This window comes from Rousettus aegyptiacus, unplaced genomic scaffold (genome assembly GCF_014176215.1).
Source record: "Rousettus aegyptiacus isolate mRouAeg1 unplaced genomic scaffold, mRouAeg1.p scaffold_m13_p_7, whole genome shotgun sequence".
In the NCBI taxonomy this organism is placed as follows: Eukaryota; Metazoa; Chordata; class Mammalia; order Chiroptera; family Pteropodidae; genus Rousettus; species Rousettus aegyptiacus.
The window spans coordinates 28506331-28529418 of record NW_023416310.1 but is presented as its reverse complement, the minus strand read 5'-3'; the positions used below and the strand labels follow the sequence as shown (position 1 = coordinate 28529418).

The window sequence follows — 23088 nt, the reverse complement described above, 5'->3', positions numbered from 1 at the left end:
TAGAATGAGTGACATGTGAAAGGTTTCCGGGCCAGCTATGAGAACTTCCTCCTGTCCGCCCTAGACCTTGACCTTTAAGAGAACAGCATCTCCTAAGGTGGGCCTGGTAGGAAAGGGAGGGGCGGATTTCTAGTACTGGGCGTGAATTAGGTCAGAAGAACAGGCACAGAAGAGGGGGTGGCAGCAGCATCTCCTAGGCCAGGGGGGTGGGGCTCCCAACAGGGAGACAGCAGGAAAGGTACTTCTCAGGGGTCCTTCAGGACTGGAGCCTGTGCCAAGAGGGAAGTGTGGTTCCCCAAAGGAAAGCCAAAAGCAGAAGTTTGCCCAGTGGTTGCTATGGCTTTGGGGCAGGGCTGCGGTGAAATGCTCCAGTGCTTGCTGGGCTGTGTCTAAGGAGGTAACCATGGCAACAGGGCGGGGTGGGTGAAATAGGGCAGAAAAAAGGAAGCTGTGGGGGGAGCAACAGGGTAGAAATTCTCCCGCAGCTCAGGGGCCAGAGCGGGCTTCAGAGGGCAGGGCCTCAGACACAGGATTTCAAGTCCCTGTCCGGGTATCCCAGCTGTCCTGCTCCCTCCACCCACCCCTCCTCCCATGGGCTTACCATCCTCAAGCCACACAATGCCTCCCTGCTCCATAAACAGCCTGCCTTGAACGAGTTCCAGCTACTCTTTTCCTTCCACCATTTAAATGGCCTCACTAGGAAACCTTCCAGATCAAATACAGTGACAGATGTGAATGCACCTGTGACCCTTAAAGCAACACACAGACACTAAATATTCTTCTCACCATTACAGTTCTTACTAGTCTTGGAATAATGGCAGAATATCCTCCCCTGGTTTCTCCCTGCATGACCCCCAGGCCCACCCTCAAGGCCTCTGACCTCCCGGGATGCCCTGCTCTTGTTCAATTCAAATATTTAGTCTCAGGCAGGGCTCACGGGCTGTTCCTGCTCCTAGTCTTGAGTCCTCTGGCTGTCCTCCCAGAGGCAGCCTCCCCCAGACTAAAGGACATGCACCCCAGACCTTCTGGTAGCTCAAAAGAGGCAAAGTCAAAGTAACGTGCTCTTCCCCATTCTCCATTATCCGACGGTTCATCACAGTCACCATGATCCATGTCTGGTCTCTGCCTCAAGTACTTGGGAGGCAAATAAGGGGGCTTATAGGAAGGTCCACAGGGAATGGCCGTTTCCCCAGGAGGGCCAACCCCGGCGAAACCTAAGGCAGGTGACTCTTGTTAAAATAGCCATCCTTTATGTGTCTGCCATGCATTACCCTTTTAGGAGTTGAATTTTCATGTCCATCATCTCGTCTGGCCTCACAATGACCCCATGGAGGGGCAGGATAAAACCGCTATGGCCCCTTTGTAGATGGGGAAACTGAGCCCCAGAAGGTGAACTAACTTGTGCAAGGTCCCAAGAGTCAAGGGAGATTTCCGCTGCCCTGTGTTCCTGCTGTCTCCCGGGCCTCCTCTGCCAGCCCCAGTCTGACCCTCTGCTGGCCGCAGAGCCCCAGACAGCACTGACCTTCACTCCTGCTCAGTCCTGGCTCTCCTCTCTAGCTCTGTGCAGAAACAGGCTAAGAGAAGGAAAGAGGACTACCTGTGGACACTTTGTAAGTGGCATCTCATAATTCCCATGATGACCTTCTCCTGTACTACTGTCCTAAGACTGAGGTGCAGGGAGGCTCCCCAAGGCATAAAGATAGATAGATGGTCGGGACCCAGATTAGAACCTAGACATTCTGGCTTCACCCCCTGGCTCTTTCAGAGAGTGTCCAGTAGGCTCATCCAAGCTATCAGAGACCTGGCACGGCTCTGTGGGAGGATCAAAGCTAAACTCAAGGCTGGGCCTTCCCAACCAGGTCACAGATGCCGCCTCTGTGCAAGCTTGTTGGGCAATGTGGCCAGGGCCCAACTCAGCCCTGTTCTCAGACACAGCCTCTCCGTCGGCCAACGACCCATCCTCAGGGCCTGCTGCTGATACCCCACAGCAATCGCCCTGGAAGAGGCTCTCCTGGCAGCATCTGTGCCTGATGCTTGACCCTCCTTGGGGGATGCTGTCATGTTCCGCTCATGCTGTCGTCCCCCACTGGCAGACGTTAAGTACCACTGGCTCTTGAACTGCCCATCCACAGAGCTGAGAAAGGACATGCTCTGTGACATGTCCCATCTACCCAGTGACCCAGGCTGGGCCCACGCCAGCCCCCTGTTCTCCTGCCACGTCGGCCTCCTATAGCAGAAATCACAGCTCTTCCTGCCAGCCAGGATGAGAGGCTCTTCCCCTGTACTGAACTGAGTGTTCTGAGCTGGCAGTGTGATCAGACCCTTTCTTTACCACTGCAGCCCGCAGCAGAGTGGGGCCCCGTGTGACAGCAAACCAGGAGCCAAGAGCTGGAACAATCTGTGCTCGTCTGCTGAGTCCCACATGGAATGAAGCCCAGGAAGCATTAAAAAAAAAAAAAAAAAAAAAAAACAAAAAAACAAAAAAAAACAAATGGTATCCTCAAGCCAATTTTTCTCCCAAACAGATCTGAACCTAAATGTTTTCTAAAATGACTGAGTCAGAATCAAGTATTTATCAGGACAAAACAGACACGTGTTGAACGCCTACAACGTACCAGGCACCATGTTCCCTTTCTTAATCTGCCTAAACCCCTGCAAGAGAGGCCCTAATAGCTCCATCTCACAGATGCAAAAATGGAGGGTAAGAAACTTGCTCAGGCCACACAGGTTGTCAATGTCAAATTCAAGACTCAAATTGCCGATGCCTGATGTTGGCCATGGCACAAAGTTAGTGTTAGCCTGTGGGGCCCCAGTCTCCAGAGGCTTCTCCCTGACCCCGCCATCACTCACTACCAGGCCTTTCTGCCCTTTCAGTTCCCAAGAGCCTGACGCCAGCAGCAACTTCTCCAACAGCTGAATGAACCGGGACCTGAAGATTCGGTTTGCTGTTGCACATACCTTTATGCCCTAGATCAGTAATTTTTCCCCCCTAGGTCAGTATTTTAGAAATGGCTAAGATTCTCATATCTCTTCGTTCCCCAACTGTTTGAGAAAATCAAGCTGGTTTTAATACATGGGTCTTTCAAAAACTAAAATATGCATTTAGGATTCAGCCGATTGGGGTAATTCCTTCTGATCTGGGGACCAGGGCTTCCTCCATGTTCTAGAGCACATACTGCACCAGGTGGGAGTACACCTGGGACAGGGGCTCTGAGGGAGCTGTTTACCAGTGTATCTCCAGTGCTGGGCACAGCCTGGCACGTTGCGGCTGCTCAAACAAGACTGGACGCATGGGTGGGTGGACGGATTTTAAAACGCGCTTTCAGCCCCGAAGACTCAAAACTGGGTCCAAAACACAAATCTTCAACCAGTTATAGCTCATATCGCTTATGTTTCTGTTGACGCATTTGTAAGGTTTCAATGTACCTCTTGAAAGACAAGGACTCATTCATTCTGATCACAGTCAGCCTGTAACAAAAACACCATAGTCAAGGCACTAGCCTCACACCCAGACCCCATGCAGGCAGGCTATTCTTCTGAGTTTCAAACTACAAAACAGGGGCTGACGTGCTCAGGAAACACGCGAACACCCCTTCCTGGAGCAGCTGCCCTGGCGATGCTGGAGGAACAGAGCTAGGATCATGCCTGCTGGGCTGGCTGTGCCGGAACAACGTTACTGCAGCATATTGAGTTCTGAAAGTATCAGGGAGAACATGAGTAGCAGCCACCGCGGCCAACTGCTAATTCTAGAGGTTTCTCCCTATTATCTGCAGCCAAATCCAGCCGGGGTCAAAGAGAAATGAGGAAACCCCCCAGGTACGTGGAGGCCAGACTGAGCCTCACGGTTCAGCAGAGGGGTCAAAGCAGCGGCCTGGGGGGCTCGGCAGTGATGCCCACACCTACTCGAGGCTGTGACTGCAGGGAAGGAAGGTGTGAAAAAGCACAAGAGAGAAGCCAGAGTCAGTCTGGTCACTAGGAGAAAGTGCTCCAAGCCACGGAAGCCAGATCCAGATCCCAGGAGGAAAGCCCTCTGTAGATGAGTCACCAAAGCTCAGTCTATCACCAAAGCTCTCTCTCAAATTCTCGAAGTTTCTAAATGTGTGACAGGCTGGGTGTGAGCAAGAGGAAACAAACCAGTCAGCCCTGGGTGAGGTGCCTCCTCTCGGCTGCAGTGTACTTAGCATCTGAGCACTTCCTCTGCTTCGTGTGCCACAGGGAATTCCCAGGGTACTGCCTGGCCTGCTGGTCTGGACCCTCTGAGCCCCCTGGGCAGGCCGGCCTGCCACTCGGCCTCTCAAGAGACGGAAAGGCTACGTGGAGGGAAACCACAAACTTAGGAATATTTACCTTGGTTCCAAATGTGGGCCATCTTTTAGTAAAATGCCATTCTCTACCTTGTTATGGGCAGCTTGAGGTTTGATGGGGAATAACCTTAACGGAAAGGCACCTGAACTCTGGTCCTGGGCACCCAGGTCAAGCAGAGGCCACAGGAAATACTTGGGGAGACGGAGTGCTTTGATCCTAGCCAGTACTTTGGAAGCTATTTAGGAAGACAGGTGTGATTCAAATCATGCCTACAAGGATTATTAGAGTATGATCTTGGCCAAGACATGTACCTGCCCTGGACTGTACTTATCCATCTGTAAGATGGGAACATATTAGTGTTAGACTGACCATAGGAAACTGTTACGTTTTCATATGGCTCAACATAATTTCTACCTATGTGAGATAATCATCTTGGAACTCGGCAGAGAAAGGACCTAAGAAATGTTCCTGTTTTCATCTTTTGACCTTCCACCTGTGGACCTGAAACTCTTAGTACAGGAAGGTGACAATCATGACTGGTATTTCCCAAGACAGGTGACTTCGGTGCAATCTCACCTTAGAGCTTAGGTGATGAGGTGGCTAACTGAGGTGTGTGAGGGCAGAGATGGGGTACTTACGGTCTATGTCTGAGATTTCATAATTAGAAACGAGTTCAGTCTGTGGTCAGAGGGTCCTTTTTCTGTGAGGGGCACATCATTCTCCAATGAAAATCAGATCTGCCACTTGGTCCTTCTGTCTCCACATTGGGCAAACCAGCTAGACATGCCCTCCCTGGAGAAACGTCCTCCCCCTTACAATCACACACAGTGCCAACCTTTCAGGAACCACACCCTGGCCAGTCTGCACTCAGATCCAAATATCCATGTCCCTTCACGGGAACTCTGGAATCCAAATGCACCAGGCCTGGCTGAGGAAGAATACAATCTCTCACCCCCCAGACTAGCATCCTTCCTTGCTGGAGAACCAGCATCCTTCTTTGCTTGAGTCGGAGGTAACCCATTGACCAGAGTTCTCTAAATAAGCATCACACGGTCCTGAGTGTCCAAAGGAACACTTGTTTCTGGCTGTTCAGGGATCCAGCTTGTGGGGACTTGGTTTCTTAAACTCTGCTTCCACACACTGCTCTCAGATGCATCATTTTAAAAAACCTAGTCTCAACCTGAGGCTCCTAACCTCTGAGGCCACCACCCTTACTGGGACATAAGCTCCGCAAGGGCAGGGCTGTGCTCTATTTGTTCGTTGCTGCAACTCTGGCATCCAGCACAGGGCCTGGCACAAAGTACATGATGCTTGATCAATAGTTTTGCAAATGAGTGAATTTCTTCTCCAGGCACACTTACCTCTGGGAATGACTATCATCTTATAGGTGAGAAAACTGAGGTTCAAAGCAATTAGGTGGTTTGTCCAGGGCCCTCAGTCAATGAGTGGCAGAGCTGGAACGTGAACCCGGGCCTTCTGCTGTGAAAGTGCATGTTCCTTCCACCCCCTTACGTGGGTCATGGACCCAGCACAGAGCTGTTCAGTGCGCACCGTTGACATGCTGATAACCATCTCTTGTAATCCCAGGAGAAATGGGTGGGGATTTTTTAGCTCAGTTTCTACTCATCTGGGGACAGGACCTAGGTCTCCAAATGCAGCTTTATGCACTTGACTCAAAGCTAGTGAGCGAGCCTCATCCCTGTGTGGGGAGCAGATCCAAGATCACTGCTTCCGGGACGTCCCTGGCGGCAGAGCACGGCTGGGACCTGGCAGCCTGTGCCCGAGCCCACAGCCCTACCCCACAGGGGCAGAGGAGGACCCTGGGGCTTACCATGGATTCGCTGATGAGGAGCAGCAGGAGGGCTTCCTCAATGTTATCCTTCGGGCAGTAGAGGCTGAAAGACACAAAACAAGGCCTGGCTCCAGCACGGCCCTCAGGCAGCACCGCTGGCCTGCCACGCCTGCCACACTGGCTCTTCTGTCCTGGAGTCAGCACCAGCTGTGGTAAGGTGACCCTCTCCTGCATAATTCACAGGCACCAGATACCACCTGCAGCTCTTTATCATGGCCCAGAGTTATGGATCTGAAAGGCCGCAGTGGGCAGACTGGCCGGAAATACTGCAGATACTCCGGGGAAAGAAATGGCCCTTCCTGCACCCGGTATTGCATCAGCAGAGCGAGAGAGAAGCTCTCTGCTAGGCTGTCACAGACCTCCGTCTTCAATTATTGGCACAAACGAGAGAGATGGTGTATTCAGTAAGACTATCAGGAAGGCAGGTATTCCCTTAATAATTTGTGTGACTTTTGGATGCCTCATGGGAATTTCCTGCCAACCCCTAACCAAGACTTGCCTTCTTTGGTCTATTTGGCTCCTGCTGATAGCGCAGGGCCTGTCTGGCAGTGAGCTAGCTGGGTGGCAGCTGGAGCAAAGCATGGGGAAGAGAGAGGGGCTGCCAGTGGGGGTCGAACCCTAGGCGTGGCATGAGGCTGGCGTGGTCCAGGAGGGCAAGCGGAGCTTACTTGTCGCCTTCGTAGAGGTGAGGTTTCCGCAGGGCTTGCATGATGAAGGAATTCTCCTCCTTGCTCATAAACTCGGGCAGAGGGTGGGACAGGGGGCTCCAGTAGCACTCTTCACTCAGGGAGTGCAGCAGGACCCCTGCCAGGTGCTTGGCCGCCATCTGGCAGAGAGGGAGGGGCTCAGGCTTAGGTACATGTTGGCTTTCCCGATCTGGCCAGAATGCCCTCCATCTACCTCTCAGCAAATGTCCCCACTTTGCCAAGTGCTATCCCTCTAGGAGGCCCATTATTCTACTCCTAAGGGGCCCCCTCCTGCACTGAGGTTGTCCACCCCTTCTATTGGCCTTCCGTGGCTCTTCAACTTTGAACCCTCTCTCCTCCCCTAGACAAAAGGTGCATTCCTTCTTTTGATGACCCCATGAAGCCCAGCACAGCTCTGAGTATATTCACAGGCACTTGCAGAGCATAAAGCCATGGGCAGAGGCAGCTCCTTCTACTAGATACTTCTTTGATAGATGACCAAAATTCGAAAGTGAGAACCAAGCTCTGATTTGGGGTGAATGAAAGCCTAAGAAGGCAGGCCTAAATTGGAACAGCAAAGAAAAGTCTAGGTTATTTACCAAGATCATAAACAAATTCATAAGAATTAGCGCACCACCTTGCTAAGAAAGGGTGGCAGTAGGTTTCAACTCTGATCTAAGGCTAGGGGCCGCCTGCAGTGCTATGATGGGAAGGATGCTGAGGGTGCTTCCTAGGCTTAGTGGGGGAGAATGCTGAGACTAACAATGTCGGCCATGAGCACAGATGGGGGGAGCAGAAGTGTGCGTGTGCTATATTGCCATCCTGGATTCAGGGGCTGCCTGCCAGGACTTTTGCTGTCTCCTGCTGAAGTCGACCCTGGAATAAACCGGCCACAGCCAGCACCCAGCACCCAGCACCCAGAGCCCAGCCCTGGGGCCTCCCTCGTGTTACCACTTTGAAGTTCTGAGTTGCTTTGGTCTCCACAGTCCGCAGGACCTCCCGGAGCTCTCTCATGCCTTTCACGATGTTCCTATGGAGAAGACAGCAGAAGCAAGGGCATTAGCAGCCCGGTTCCTAGAAAGGCATCCTCGACAAACCTGCAGACACTAGGGGCCCGCCTGAGTTTTATTTAAAAACATTCAGTAACTGGAACAGAAGATCAGAGTTCTAACACCAGGACCCTAGAGGGCCAGGACACCAGCCACCAAAGAACAAAGGGATCCCTCTCCCCAGACTCCCTGAAACTCAAACTTCCAGTTTGCTACCGGAAAGGGACCAAGATCCAGTGTTTGAAACAAGATATTTTCTTGGCCTAAGAGCCTTGGGCTGCTGTCAGACTTTCTGAATTGAGTCAGTTTCAAATGTTCCATCTTCAGCCTCTACATCTGGTCAACACCAGAATCCATCCTCACCTCTCAGTTGCTTCCGCCAGGGCCCTAGACTGGCCTGCATCACCTGGATAATCACGTTGGCCAGTCTCACACCCTCCAGTCAGCCCTCTGTGCCTTCAAGTCCCTTTCAAGCTTTTTAAAGTGTGCTCCATGATAAAAAATACATTTGACATTGCGGTCCAGTATAGTCACACACTTTCCTCACCTAAAACTGAAGCAAGTTTCTATTATGTGTAAACCGTTCTATTTTTTATTTTGTGTCTTTCTCTATGTCCCTTTTCATAAAATGCTGGCTGCAGCCCACTAAACAGATCTTGCAACCCACTAAGAGGTTGTGAACTATAGTTTGAGAAACTGCTCTCGCCACCCCTTGAGGGGTCTGCCCACCTTGCAAAAGTTATTGGTTCCTCCCCACATTGGCCCCTTTGTTGGTTCCCTCAGCGCTCACGGAATCCAATCCAAGCCTTCGTCAGGCATCCTGGGGCTGTCTGGCTCCGCCTCTTGCCTCTCTCCTATCTCATTCCCACCATTCAAGTCCTTTCTGAATGACCCACCATGGTTCCCTACGTCAAGCCTCGGCACAGGCTTCTCTCACTTCCTTAACTAGCCTTTCTCCTGAGTACCCTTTAAAACCCCTGCCCGACATCACTTCCTCCTCGCAGCCGTCCCAGGTCCCCCCTCATGCTGTGTCGCTCTTGCACCCCTGTTAATTCTTCTTCTGAAGCAAGCATGACATTTTTCGGTCATTTTCTATTTACAGGCCGACCCCTCGTGACCTAGGGGCTCATCTGGCTGCTGAAGCTCAGCCCTAGGCACACGGCATGTGCTCAGCCAATGTCTGAGGACTACCCTTCTCATCTGCTCTAGGGGTTCGCTGGATTACAGCACAAAATGGAAAGCAGAGGCTGATGAGCCAGCAAGTTAAGAAATGAAAAGGTCACAGAGGGTGAAAAGTCAAAGGTGGAGGCCAGGAAAGTCATGTGAGCCCCTCCTGCAACTTTCACGCATGAAACAAGATTCCTGGGGGCTTCGGGGTCTGGAGCCATAAAAGGTCGGGTTTTTAGATCAAGTCCCTGCCTTCTGGGACATCTGATTTCAGACAAGCAAGCCCAAAATGTATAAACTACCAACATTATAAACACAGACCCTTGTTTGTAGGGCTGAGAATGGAGACAAAGACCTCTGAGATAGAGACAGAGTCACAAAAGTCTTCCCGACCATGCCAAGAGCTTCTGAATACATGGGAGGAGCAAGTGGGTCAGGGCACCTCAGTGCCCTTAGATGGTTCATGTGTGGCCACTGCTACTGATAGACAAGAGGCCCAGGGAGGTGGGATCACCTCTGTGGGCTGTACGTGGTCTCTTCCCCTATAAAATCAGGCCTTCGGTTTAAATCAGCAGCTCCCGGACTTGTGCTACGTGCGCACCATATTTACGATTTTTGCTACTAGCTGCATATCGTCAGCGTCATTTATGTAATACTTTTCTTTATATCTTCTTTTTACTTTAGTAGATCTCTCGCCTTCATTAAAAGTACACAAAATCATGGATTTTGGTGTGCTACTGTGTATCACTTAAAACCATCTTGTGAATCACAAGAGCTACTTTTCCAACACTTTGAGAAACAAGAGTTTGGACCACGGGTTCTCAAAGTGTGGTCCCTGGACCAGTGCAATCAGCATCCCATGACCCTATGAGAAAAGCAAATTATAAGGCCCCCATTCTGGACCTGCTAAATCAGAAACTCTAGGGTGAAGCCCAGGAATATGAGTTTTATCAAGCTTCCAGAGGGTTCCGACAGACACTTGAGTTTGAGAACCACTGGTTTAGATGACCCTCAGTGCCTTCCAGTTCTCCTATGCTACAAAGACAGGGACAACCAGACATGGAAACCCCAGCTTTGCAGCCAGATCCTAAATCTGTAATCTTGAGAAGCAAGGCAGCCTCTCCGAGTCCTAGTCGCCCCATCTGTATGAGGAAGATTCCTCATTTGGTCACGGTTCTGTCAGGAAGATGGATGGAAGAGAAGCCCTAGCACACCTACGCATGTGTTAGAGGTTCACTAAATATTATTTCCTTTCCTCCTCTAACATAGATCTTAAAGATCATATTACTTACGTCTTAATTTGCCCCATTATTTTGTATGAATGTTCAGAAGCTAAGGAGTAGGGAAGAGGAGACAGAAGTACCTCCAGGAGGTACTCCAGCTTTGCGTCTATATTTCTCTTTCCATCGTTCCCCGTCCCCATATGGGACAAAAGAATAGGATTCCCTGGTAGACAAACCACACCCAGGGACAGGCTGGGTGCCCCTACGAGTCCACGCAGAAGTCTGCAGCAGGGGCCCTCTGGTGCCACCGAGGCCACTGCCTTAGAAAAGAACCCAGAGTTGGACCGCAGGACACCACCGGAAAAGAGAAACAAGGCAGCGATCGCATGAGCTCCCAGCAGGGAAGAAATGGCTGGCTCCTGGCACTCAGTCTGCAGGGCACTCAGGCTTCGGGACAGCTCTGCCCTGGGGCTGGGCCAAATGGCCACAGGCTAAGGTGAGGCTGACCCAGAGTAGGATCCTATGGCCCAGAGGAATAAAGGAGGCTGGTGAGTGCTGGGACCTGTGAGTGATTTTCCACTCTGTGGGCTACCTGCCAGCCTGGCCCAGGCTACTACCACGAGGTCAGAGCCAAGAGGGACCACTGTCCCTTCCTACTGTAGCGCAAGGACGGTCCTCTCTCAGTCTGTAGTCTCTACATCAGCAACACATGAAGAACGCTCCCAGACGAGCAGTACTGGGACCACCAGAAAGTGTGGGAGAAATGCAGACTCCCAGAAGAGACCCTATTTGCCCAAAAGCACATACAACCAAGGAATCAGAACTGCATTTTAACAAGATCCTATGTCCAAAAAGTTGTGTATTTTCACTATTTCCAAATCTATCAGGGATTTCGAGGTCAAAATAAGCTCCCAGGAATTCTTTAGCAAAAGAAATAATCACCCTCATGTACTTTTTGGACAAATCTCAAATTTTATTAAATGCACATAGAGAAAAACCAACATCGAGGCTTTAGTGGCCAGAGCTGCACAGGGAGGGATCTGGGCTCCCAGACGGTGCTGACTTGTTCTGAGGTGTTGGGAACGCCCTTCTGCCTCAGCTCACGCCTCTGGGAAGCGAGAAACCAGATGGGGTTTCTCCCACCAGCCGGAGCAATCCTGACCCAGGTCTAAAGCCGCCCATGCCAGGTAGAGCGGCGGCTTTACCGAGCCTCGTGAGAGGCCAGCTTGAAAGATCTCTTTGTTCTGGTCTCTCATGCTGACCTTTTTGAGCAAAGCTGCTACTTTTAACAATATCCAAACAGGGCCTCAAACAAACCCTGGCCCAGGAATCAGGTTGCATGTGAAGAAGCCAGAAAGCCACTGATTCCAACTCAAGTAAAGCCTGGCTGACCAGGAACAGAAAGAAAAAGGAGCTGTGGGTGCAGGGAGGGGTCAAAGAAAACGGCTCGTCTCAGGGAGGCCTCCAGGTGGGACGTGCAGGGAAGTGACAAGTCCGTAAGTCCCCGTGTCAGCAGCGGGCAGCAGTGCGGGCTTTTCCAAGTGCTTTGTCTCATTCAGTTTTCGCAGCTTCTGATGAGGTTGGCGAGGCAGGCTTTGTCATCTCAGGTACCAGTACAATGCTCGGCACATAGAAGGCGCTCAAGAGATCATTGTGAAATAAAAAACCTCCCGTTTTCTGATGGGAAAATTAAAGCCTAGAAGATGCTTGCCTTTTTCAGGTCACTTATCCGAGGGGAGAGGTGGGCTTATTGCAGTCACTGAGGAGTTCAACTTTTACATCCCTCTAACTAAAAAGGCACCCCGGGAAAGACAACACCTGTTTTTCGACTTGCCATGGGTATACTTTCCTTTGCTCACCTTAGAACTCCAGGACTCCCAGGACTCAATTGACTAAGTCTTTATGAAGTGTCTACTACATACCAAGTACCTGGTCATCAGTCTTGTTCTCAACAGTCATCCGACAAATACTGCTGGAATGAACTGAGAGACTGAACAAGTGAATGAGTTATCTTGTTCACGGTCCTGCACATAAGGAGTTTAGGCTGTTAAATCAGCCATATTCTTAATTTATTCAGAGTTTATCAAAGTATTTTACATATAGTAGATGCTCAACAACAACAATAAAAAAACTGGTTGGGGGGGGAGGTGTGTGGTTTGATTTGAAACAGAGAGTAAGAAACTACTTGGGATTTATGGCTGAATGAAACCTAAACGGACACAAGTTCACACGACCCTGACCAGAAGTGCCCATTTCAGGGCTGTCACTGCTGTTGTATGAGAGATTTCCAGTCAAAGACCCAGGAAAGCACAGCCAGTTGGAAGATCCCACAAGCTGGGGAGTTGCATCAGGAGACAAGGTCAGGTGAAGTTCAAAGGTTATCAAGCTGTTCACACCTGTCATGGACCCACATCATTTTTAAAAACTAAAGCTCTCCTCTTCACCCCTAACCCCAGAAAAAGGCTGTGACACTTCCCTTGTGGGCACTGAGGTTGTCCTTTCTAGTGAGATGGAGGGTGGGTAGTGGGTGCTAACGATAAGTAAAGGCTATGCATTAAGATAGGCTGGAAGGGTGTATGTCTCCAGTGGGCTTCAGGTCGCCCTGTGCCCCAAAGCGTGACGAAGACCAGCAGGAAGCTCTTCTGGGCTTCGCTGTTGAGTGATTTTTGTCCCTGAATCTCCCTTAAAGTAATCTGCCTCTTGCCCTCCCCTGGAACTGTAGACACTGGGGGTGGCTGATGAGAATAAGACAACATGACTGCTGACTGAACAGACCCCTCACGGGTCACACCAAACAAAGTTAGATTTTTTAAGGTACCTCTTCATTCGGTGGAGCCCCCCTTCCTCCCACAGCCATCTGCAGCCCAGGTCGCCTTAGCTGCTTCTTGAATCAGCACCTAGCTGGCCAGGTGAAGCATGTGTGTGCGCAGGCGTGAACGCACACAGACGCAGAGCAGAAGAGAAGGGTGCTTTCATAAGGCTGAACAACCTGCCAAGCCCTGGGGAACTCCCTTAGAAAACATACACGCTCCCTTCTCTACTGTTTGGTTTTGATACGATGAGCACATATTGCTTTAGTAATTAAAAAAAAATTTTTTTTTTTTTTAAAGAACATGCACAAAACACACATCCAACCTGGTTCAACACACATGGCCCAAGCTCACGCCCAGCCCTGAGCCAAGAATGGATTCTGCAGGGCTAGGCAGAAGGAAGAGAAAAAACCACCCCAAAGAGAAATGGCGCTTTGCCCACTCCAGGGGAAGGAGCTGAGTCGGCTCATGTTTGTGTTCTTGGGAGATGCCCAGAGACTTGGTCCTAGTGAGGTCAAGGCCACCAAGGGACAGCCAGCTTCCCAGGCACTGCGTCACCCCAGCACCCCTGCTGCCTCACCCTCAGAGCTGCTTCCTGCAAAGGAGAGCCAAGACTCCCCCACAGCCAGGATTCTGGGCCCAGCTGCCACTGTCCCCCCATCCCCCACCCCAGCTCAAAAAGAAAAAAAAAAGAAAAGAAACTTGCCAGAAAGGTGCCCCCTCCTGGCAGCTGGCATCCTCAGAACTGCCTGGAGTGAGGCTCTGATCAGAGTCCACGGCTGCCCTCTGGTGGCAGCAAGGGGAATCAAACACCAGACATCCCTGGCTCCTGCCCTTTGGGAGGGGGCCTCCCAATTCATGACTGTCCTTTCAGGTCAGCACCTTCAGTTTGAGGTCAATTAATAACCCTGTCATCAGCCACAGAGCAAGGGGCAGGAGTCATCTGGGTGAATTAACTGCTGGATCAATAGGGCAAGACCCCTGGAAAAAATGAATGTCCCTCAGACAGGCTACATGAGTAACCGGACAGCAGTTTCAGACTAAGCCAGAATGAGGCAGGCCTAGGTTTCACCAAAGCTCAGAATAAAAGAAGTGCCTTCTGAAACTCAAGCAAGCGTCACCCACTTTGCACAGTGGAAGACACACCCTTCAAATTATGTCAGATCCTCAACTGGAGGGACAAGGCTGGACCCTAGGTGCAGGCACTGCTTGTGGCCATCTGGCCCCCAGGGGCACAGCACCCCATTCTCAGCAGGGGTTCCTCCAATCCCTCTGGAGGCTGGGTCCACCCCAAGCCCACATGGGAATGAGCTCGGGCTCTCAGATTCCCCCTACCAAGAAGCAGGTCCCACTATCTGTCCCTGTTCCTTTGGCCCTAAGGAACCTCTTCTGGCACCCAAGCAGCACCTTAGCTCCTAGCTCCACTGCGCCTGGCCCCTCAGGAGGACTGTCTCCTTGGACTCCACCCTGTCTCGGCAGCACCCCCACCTCTGGCTTCTTTCCCTCCCTAGCACAGAGCATGGTCTGAAGTCTACATCTGGCTCCTTCACCGCTGGCACCCACTGGGATATAAGTTCCTTAAGGAGGGGACCGCGCCCCGTTCCCAGCTCCAACGCCGAGAGCCAGGCGAGGCGCCTGGCACACAGTGGGCTCTCAGAAGCCGGCTGTGAAACTGACTGCTGGGTTGTCTCTGGGCCTTTGTACCTTGGCCCCACCCCCACTACTCGACCCTGAGTGCTCTGAACACGGGGAAGGGTTTCTCTCGCTCCTTCTAAACCCCAAGAGCCCGGGCAAGTGGGGGTGAATTTAACCATCAGGAAATGACCCTGGAGCCCTTTAAAGGACTTTTCAGAGCTGACCTGGCGGAGAAGATCTGAAGTCAGGTATCTGGGTCTCAATCACCTCCTGACTCTGCTTCTCACACTTCAGGCTAAGACGGTGGTTCTTAACTGGGAGCAGTTCTGCCCCTCACCCCCACCCCAGGACATCTGTTACTGTCTGGGGGAAACTACTGGCATCTAATGGGTGGAGGCCAGGCATGTCACTAAAACTTACAATGTAGGGATAGGCTCCCACAGACCCAGTTTAGCACGAGGTCTGCTGGCAAAACCACCTATTAGCCTCATGACTTTGGGCAAGTACTTTACCTCTCCCTTCTTCCCTCTTCCCAGCATTCTGCATGGCACGCAATAAGTAAATATTAGCTACTATTAAGGGGAGAGGTGTGAAGAAGTTATTTAAAGCCCAGCTGGGCATTCAGAAGTTGATCTGTCACATTCTGGGGCCACCTCTGGGCTAGAAGTGGTGCCAGGAAACCAAGAGAAGGGCTGAGTTGTTGTCACGTGTCCTGGAGACTGCTGCTTACACCCAGGCTTTCAAATGTTTGGGCTGACTGCTTGGGAAAAAATGATGATTCAATTTCCATTCCTCTTTATTTGGGAGGTGCTGGAGGGGGTGCAGTAGAAGAGTCAGTATCCTGGTTTTAAGAGCTGAAGTTTGTGCTTCAAGAGGAAAAAAGTTGGAAAGGAGGGGAGCAGTGACAGGAAGAGAAAAGTAATGGAAATTACTTGGGCTTTCCTGGGGGGTGATGGTCAATGATTCTGCTACTGCTGGCACCACCACCACACACACACACACACACACACGCACGCACACACACACACACACACACGAAGCGTTTGTGTACAGAATGCAGACAGGGGAGGAAACAGTCCCACTCTGATGAAGTGTGGGACCAGCTAAAAGAGAAGGAGCCACCCCCTCTGGGAATGGTGACTCAGGTCCCGGGGGGGCAACGAGAGCCCTGAGTCAGCCTACCAAGAATTAGCGCAAAGACTCGAGCCATCATCAGAGTCCCGTCTGTCTCCCTCATACCCCACAGGCTTCCCAGGCTGCCCTTCCACACCCCCAAATTGGAAAGGGCATGGATTTCCAGGCCACTCAGATCTGAAGTTGGAATCCCAGTGGGTGAGGTTGGGCAAGGTACTCAAGCTTGTTGAGCCTTTGTCCCCTGGCGTGTGAACTGGGTCACATGACCTTGTGCACTGAGCACATGGTCCATCCTGGCACACAGCAGGTGCTTGATATCTGCTAGTCCTCTACTTCCTTCCCTCCTGGCTGTCCTTGACATTCACTTTAACCTTATCATACCTGCAAAAAATGCAGTGAGGGGAAGGGGAGAAGGCAGCCCTGAGCAGCGGAGATGGGGAGACCTCAGCAGATGGGGAGTTAATAGTAGTGCCTCTGGTGCTCAAAGCGTCTTTTCATTCCCTCTCTCTCCTTGGACCCCCACACCCCTAGATGCAGGAAAAATAGAAGCTCCTTGTTAGAAGGGAGGAAGCAGAACTGGAGGGTAGAAGAACTTGCAGAGGGCCACTGAATGGCCTCTATCTCCCAGGCTCTGCCCTGATGTTCTTTAGGTGGTAAGAGCGCCCATCAAATTCCTCAAACCAGAAGCTGGGACTACACCCACTGAGCTCAAGCACACTCAGAGGAACAAATGTCAGGCTGTGAGCAGCAGGGTCTTATTAACCCCTGGGTTTCTGCTGTGGGCAGGGTAGCATAGTGGTTAAGGGTGTCAGACAGACCCTGTATACACAATCCTGGCTCACCCCAGGATGAGTCATTTAGGTTCTCTGTGCCTCAGTTTCCCACCTGTAGAACAGGGATGCTAACAACAGCACCCACCTCAGAGGGCTGTTGGGAGGACTAAATATACATGCAAGCAATGTACTTAAACAAGTGCCAGCACAAATTTAGCCCTCAAGTGGCATGTATTAGTAGAATAAACATTTGTAAAATGAATGAATAAAAGGGACAGAACACTGAAATTAGAACTGTCCCCCTCCCACAAAATCTACTCCATGGGGCTCCCAAACAGAAGAAGAACCTCTCTTTTAGCCTTGGAAGAGAGGACTTCTTGAATCTAGAGCAGGCGCCAGACAGTAAACTCTAGTCTACAAAGGGCCTGGGAATAAATACGTTAGGCTTTGCCTTTTGATCTCAGTCTCAACGGCTCAACTCTGCGGGTGAGGCAATATGTAAATGAGTGGGTGTGGCTATGCTCCAATTAAACATTTGCAAAACAGGCTGTGCTGATCCCTGCATCAGAGGCTCAACTGCTCAGGTTCACACTGGGCTTCAGAAGGTGCTGACAAGCTTAGGGTAACAAGCCTGCTACTCTTTCTGAATCTGCAGGCAGGGGCTGAGGGCGGCATCTCTCCTCTGTCCCCCCCAGTCGTCCCTGAGCTACAGCTGCAGACTGAGGGGGGTCTCTAAAGGGTGGGGGCAGAGCCCAGCAACAGCAGTTTCCAGCTAGAAAGAGGCAGCCGGGCTCAGCTGCTTGGGTGGTGAAAACAGGAACCAGCCCGCTGGGCCCCTGGGCCACTGTCTCTCTGAAACTGAAGCTCAGCAACCGAAAAATGACAAAAAGAGCAGATGGTGGAGCTGGCGCAGAGGCAGTGTGCTCCCCAGTGTCCTTGTGATGTCCCCCAAGACCCATTTCCCCGACCACGGGGTGGTCCGAGGAACCGGGGGTCCAGGGCCAGACCCACCCTCGGTGAGTGAGCTGCCTCTGCTCTCTGGGTGTCCCTGTCCACATACTCCAAATGGGGACACCGCTGCCACCCTAGCTTAGCACTTCAGGAAGTAAAAAGAAAAAGAAGAGCGAACAGTGTAAAGTTCAAGCGTGGTATCATGTGCAATGTTTAATTGCCTATTAAAAATTTTTTCCATTAAAAGAATGAATAAGTGAAATTTATCAAAAATAAAGCATATTGAAAATAAAATACAGGCTTCAAAAGACTCCAGCCAGTCAGAGCAAAGAATGCTCTGTGATCCTGACCCCAGGTTCCTCACCCGTGAAGAGGAGGTAACACCTGTTGGGCTGCCTGCCCCACGCTGCCCCAGGAAGGCTCGAGTGAGGCGAGGTGTGTGCTGAGCCCTCCACTTGCCCAGGCTGTCCCTACAGCTCCTGCCCACAGTTGTCTGCAGAGGGTGGCATGATGCCAGGGAGGGAGCTGCCGGGCACCAAGTCTCTTCTGCAGAGTGACACAGGAGACCCCCGCCCCCGTGGGAGACGCCAGGTGGTGGAGGCATTCTGCAGGCAGGACTGGCCCTGAACCATCTAGGAGTCTGCAACATGTCCTGCTGATTGTGAAGCTTCTCCCTCCCTCGCCACCACCCCCGACACACCCAGGAAGCAGCACACTGCCACCACATCGGGCCCAGCCGGGACCAAGGACGGTGTCCTGGCCCCGCAGTTCCTGGGTCCGCGGTAGGTGAGTGTTCCCAGGGCCCTCCAGTCAACGCACAGGAGAACAGCCCTTCTGCCACCTCATCGGCAGGGACCGTGGCATCTCCCCAAGGGTGCTGGGCCTTTATTTTTACCACCCTTCCCCCCTGCATCTCATCCCCCTTAAAGTTGGAATGAGCGGCAATCATCCTTCCTATTTGACTTTTTGCAGAGATTGAGATTACCAACACCCGAGGTAACAGTGAACACCACAGACTGGCACCCGCTGCCCGGCTCGCTGTCCTCCCCTTTTTCCACATCAGCCTCCAGGCTCCCAGACTCTCCCTTCTAAAGAGAACCGCTCTCCCCCTGAAGCATGTGCAGGCTTTATTGCTTCAGCAGCTGGAACTTGCCCCGCCCCCTCCCGCCCTCCAAGAGCGCCTCTGCACACCTCAGTCTGACAAACTGTGAACAAGCCAGCCCCCACTGGTCCCCTCGGGGAAGCGTCCACACACACAGAGAAGAGGGAGGCCAGACAATGCCACCAACATCAGGAGCACCTGGGCCAGGGAGAAACTTCCATGTCCCACTTGGCCTCCAGGGACCTACCCCTTCTTCAAGTTTGTCACATAAGCACTCTGGAGGGCAGCTTCCAGGAAGTAGGTGAGCTCATAGTCCACTGGGTGAGAGCCTTTCAGATGCCGTGATGTGGTGTAATTTGCGATCTGGGAAAGGGAACACAGAGAGAGCCATTGTTCAAAGTTCTGAGGCTGAGGGGCTGAGGCAAGGGTCAGCCCAGGCCCAGGTAGCCCCATGACCCCCCCAAGTCCCCAGGTGCCCCAATGGCACATGGTGCAATTCTCAGACCAAATCGAACCGAACTCACTTTAAAACACATCTATAGTACTCTCTCCTTATCTGAATGCTGGATGCCCACAACAGCCCTACCAAGCTGGTTTTGTCTGCATTTTATAGATCAGGAAACTGAGGCTTGGAAGTGCCTAAAGTCACAAAGCTGGCTTGTGCCCCGACCTCAAACTCAAGTCTGGCCAGCTACAGATCCCGGTTATCTCTACTACTTATTGGTGCATTCATCTGACAAACAATTGAGTGTCTACTATACGCTGGGCACCGCGCGGTCCCTGTCATATAACCGTGGAACATCAGAGTAGCCCTAGGGCAGGGACCCTTGGTTTCAGGAGAAGCTGAGGAACAATTACATTACTAACTGAGCTGTCCTTAAGCCTCAGCTTTAAGAGGGTCACCCAGCCCCACCAAAACCAGCCTGCCTTTACAATGCCACAAAAAAATTGATGAGCCATCCACCCAATTTTTCAGAAATCAAAGATATAAGAGATGTTGTCAGATGCTCAGAGGTTGGGGCTGTATCTTAGGAGGGGCACACAGCATTTCTGCCTCCCTTGACCTGAGCTACCCAGCTATCGGGTCCCATTTGTCTGTCCACTGCCACTTGGTATTAATTCCAGCCCTGGGCCCTATGACAGCTCATCACCTTAATCTTCCTTTTAAAAGTCCAAAGCTTAGGCTTCTGGATTAATGAAAGACTTTATCTTTGTCATGAAAGTTTCCTCCAAACCCCATGCATTGCAAATATGAAGAGCTCCGAAAACACTGCTGTTTAGGGAGACCCACCCGACAGGTCAGCTCAACCTGTCGAGTCTCCACGGGGACTTCTGCCAGGGGATGTGCTTGCGTCCTGTTTCTGCTGAGCCCCTCAGCCACTGTTCCTTTCCTCCTGAAGTCCAATCAGGCAGAGGGACACTAGGGCAGTGACTCTCAACAGGAGGGTGATTTCGACCTCCGGGGACATTTGGCAGTATCTGCAGACACCTTATCACGTTGGGGAGGAGGGGGTGAAGCTGCTGGCATCTAGTGGGTAGAGGCCAGGAATGCTGTTAAACATTTTACAAAACATGGGGCAGCCCCACCACAAAGAATCATCTGGCCCCAAATGTCAGTAGTGCTGAGGGTGAGACATGCCACTCTACGAGAACTGGCCTGGCCTGAGGCGTCTTCGTCCAAAAAGACCCCTCAGGTGCCAGGTTGACATTTTGGCACTTGCCAAAGTAAGTGACGTCCACGTGTCTCCTGCACTCTAAGTCTCTGGCTCCTAACCACCTCCGCCCTCAGGACAACCCTAATCTACTCGCCGCGGCACCTGCCATCGGACATCTGCCAAACACCTGCCAGACAGAATGCCTAAGCGCCACCCACGTCCTCCCCCACGAGGGGTCAGAGCCGCACCCCCAGTGTCCAAATCCTGCCTATGCCACTTGTTGGCTGTCCAAACTCCGAGAAGCTAGTTAATGCCTCACTTGTGAAATGGGAATTACGACAATACCTATTTCAGCCAGTGGTGTGAGGGTTAGATTAGAAAATGCCCGTGAAGCACTCAAGAGTTGTGCCTGCCACAAAAGCAGGGTCTTGGTAACTGTTAGCTGTTACTGTGATGAATATCGCTGTGTGATCTCCCACCAATAACCCCAGAACCCTCAGAAGGGAAGAACTAGGAAACCGTCACAGTATACTAACACCTGAGACTACGGTCTTGCAGATAGTTCATAAAAGCCCTCAAGGGGAAACTGGGAGACGAGGAGGCCTGAGAATGTCCAGACTCCTGCTGGCTCCCTGGCAGCCTCTGAAAAATGGGAGAAAGGGGCCCAGACCTCACCTTCCCTAGGGGATCCAGTAGGAAGCTTCTGGGGAAACCCCGGAACCAGGGAGCTTGTTTTTAAGGACCAGCCTGACTGTACCTGTTCCAACCTCATCTACTAAACAGGGATGAATAGAATACCTACTTGAGAGTTGCTGTGAGGAGTACACAGCGGATACAAACAGAGTTATCAACTTGGTCACACAAGCCGAGCTCGCCAAGGAGGTTCCTGGCCTCTCACAGACGGAGTGGACTCATCGATTTATCAAAACTATTTCCTGGCAGTAAAGACTCTCACATTAACAGAATTAGTCAACTATAAATTTTCTAGCTGATGAGGCAGAGTGTCTTTGGAGGGGTGCGGGGTGCTTTTATAAATTTGTACAAGGCTGACCCATAAGGTTAGTGGGGGGGGGGGCGGTGTAGATGTAGGTGCTCAACAGAGACGAGCTCACCTTCTCCAATTCCTGCAGAAACACCTGAGCGATCCACGAGGCCCTCTCAAAGCAGGTGATCACTTCCTCCTCCCTCTCAGTCAGGCGGTTTCGGGAAGCAATGGAGTTGGGTAGGCGTTCCAGGGAGAGACCTGCAGAAGGAAAGCACTTCAGACCTGCCCTGCTCAGGCTGTGCACCCACCCCCCCCCACCCCCCCCCACTCCCGGCCCTTCCCATGGGCCTAGGGTGGGCTTGTCCGAGGACACCGATGCTCTGGAGCAGCCAGTGGGAGGCGGAGGTCTGAGGAGGGGAAGGAGGAGGCTAAAGAGGAGGCTAAGCAATGGTGGTTTTAGCAGCAGCGGGGGTCAAGCCATGGGCAAACAGCAGGCACCCCTGCCCCACATGGGAAAGCACGCTGCGGCCCCCATGTCCAGCTCCTGCCTGTCCTAACAGGTCAGCTGCTTCAGGAACCACTCCTGACCCTTCTTCCAGTTGCTAGAAGAAAACATCCACCCCCCAGCCACTCACCAGGTTCACATCGTAGAGGGGTTATTTATGCTCAGCTTTTCTCTCCCCCAGTACCTACAGCCTCATGTGGGCAAAATGCGCATCTTTTTGGACAATCACAATCACTAACATACAGAAGATGCTCGAATTACACAGCATTTTACAGGCATCCGTCCTATGAAACCAGTTTCCACTTCACCTGAGTTATCTGCACTCGGGTCTTTTCTGCCTGGGAGGAATGGGCACCCGCTGCTTTTGCCTCCCTGGAATTCACTTCCTCTTCTTTCAGCAACGGGCACCTCATTTTCCCTTTGAGCATCCCTCCCACAGTCTCAGCCCACCACACCTCTGGGCAGCACAGGAGCCAGGCTGACCCAGCAAGAGAGTCACAGTCTGTGGCTAAGGAGGAGCGTACTGTCCGATGCGGGCAGAGAAAGAACTCATCCCAGAAGTTGTGCTCTTTTCACTGGGCTTGGTAAGCTGGTAAGAGGTCAGCCTGAAAGTGTTAGAGAAAAGCCTTCGAATGAAGCCACACAACGTGAATGCAAGTAACACCACTGAACTGCACACCTGACAGTGGTTAAGATGGTAAATTTTATGTGTTCTTTACCATAATTAATTTTTTAAAAATTAAAATAAAAGCAGAGCTCTAAAGCCAAACAAAAGCAAAAATAAATAAATAAATAAATAAATAAATAATAAAAAGAAAAAAGAAAAACCAAAAACAAACAAACAAAACTATAAGAAGCCAAGAAGGGAAAACACTGGTATACTTAGTAGAAGTGAATGTTGTAAAGGAAAACAACTATATTTGTATCAGTTTTTTTTTTTTAAGACAGAAAAAAGACTGTATAAACTCGTAGTCATGGAACAAAAAAAATGGAGTCTACACAGAGTAAAGATGGAAAAGGGCATTCTTAAAGACACTATTTGAGCACCTTGCCGGAAGCTCTACTCCCTGAAACTATCCAGTACATATGCCAATAAACCCTCCCACCGCCGTTTTTTGGGGGGTCAAAGTCAGTTTAAATTGAGTTTGTTACTTTCAACTCACACAGACCTGACTGGAGGGTGCTGTCCAGGACTGTCAATTCCCAAAGGCAGAATCCAGGTCTCTCATCTCTGTGCCCCACAGAGTACCTGCCAT

General features: G+C 51.3%; 1 protein-coding gene across 3 annotated transcripts in view; it reads right to left on the bottom strand.

The window, feature by feature from the left end:
- The window catches only part of TTC7A (tetratricopeptide repeat domain 7A), a 111846-nt gene that overhangs the window by 61819 nt on the left and 26939 nt on the right, over positions 1 to 23088 (bottom strand). For all 3 annotated transcript variants that reach the window (XM_016142185.2, XM_036225227.1, XM_036225226.1), the window contains 5 exons: positions 21455 to 21585; positions 18935 to 19050; positions 7795 to 7873; positions 6826 to 6983; positions 6137 to 6200 (listed from right to left, as the gene is read on the bottom strand). In XM_016142185.2, coding sequence (XP_015997671.2) covers positions 6137 to 6200; positions 6826 to 6983; positions 7795 to 7873; positions 18935 to 19050; positions 21455 to 21585 — 548 coding nt within the window. The remainder of the gene's footprint in view (positions 1 to 6136; positions 6201 to 6825; positions 6984 to 7794; positions 7874 to 18934; positions 19051 to 21454; positions 21586 to 23088) is intronic.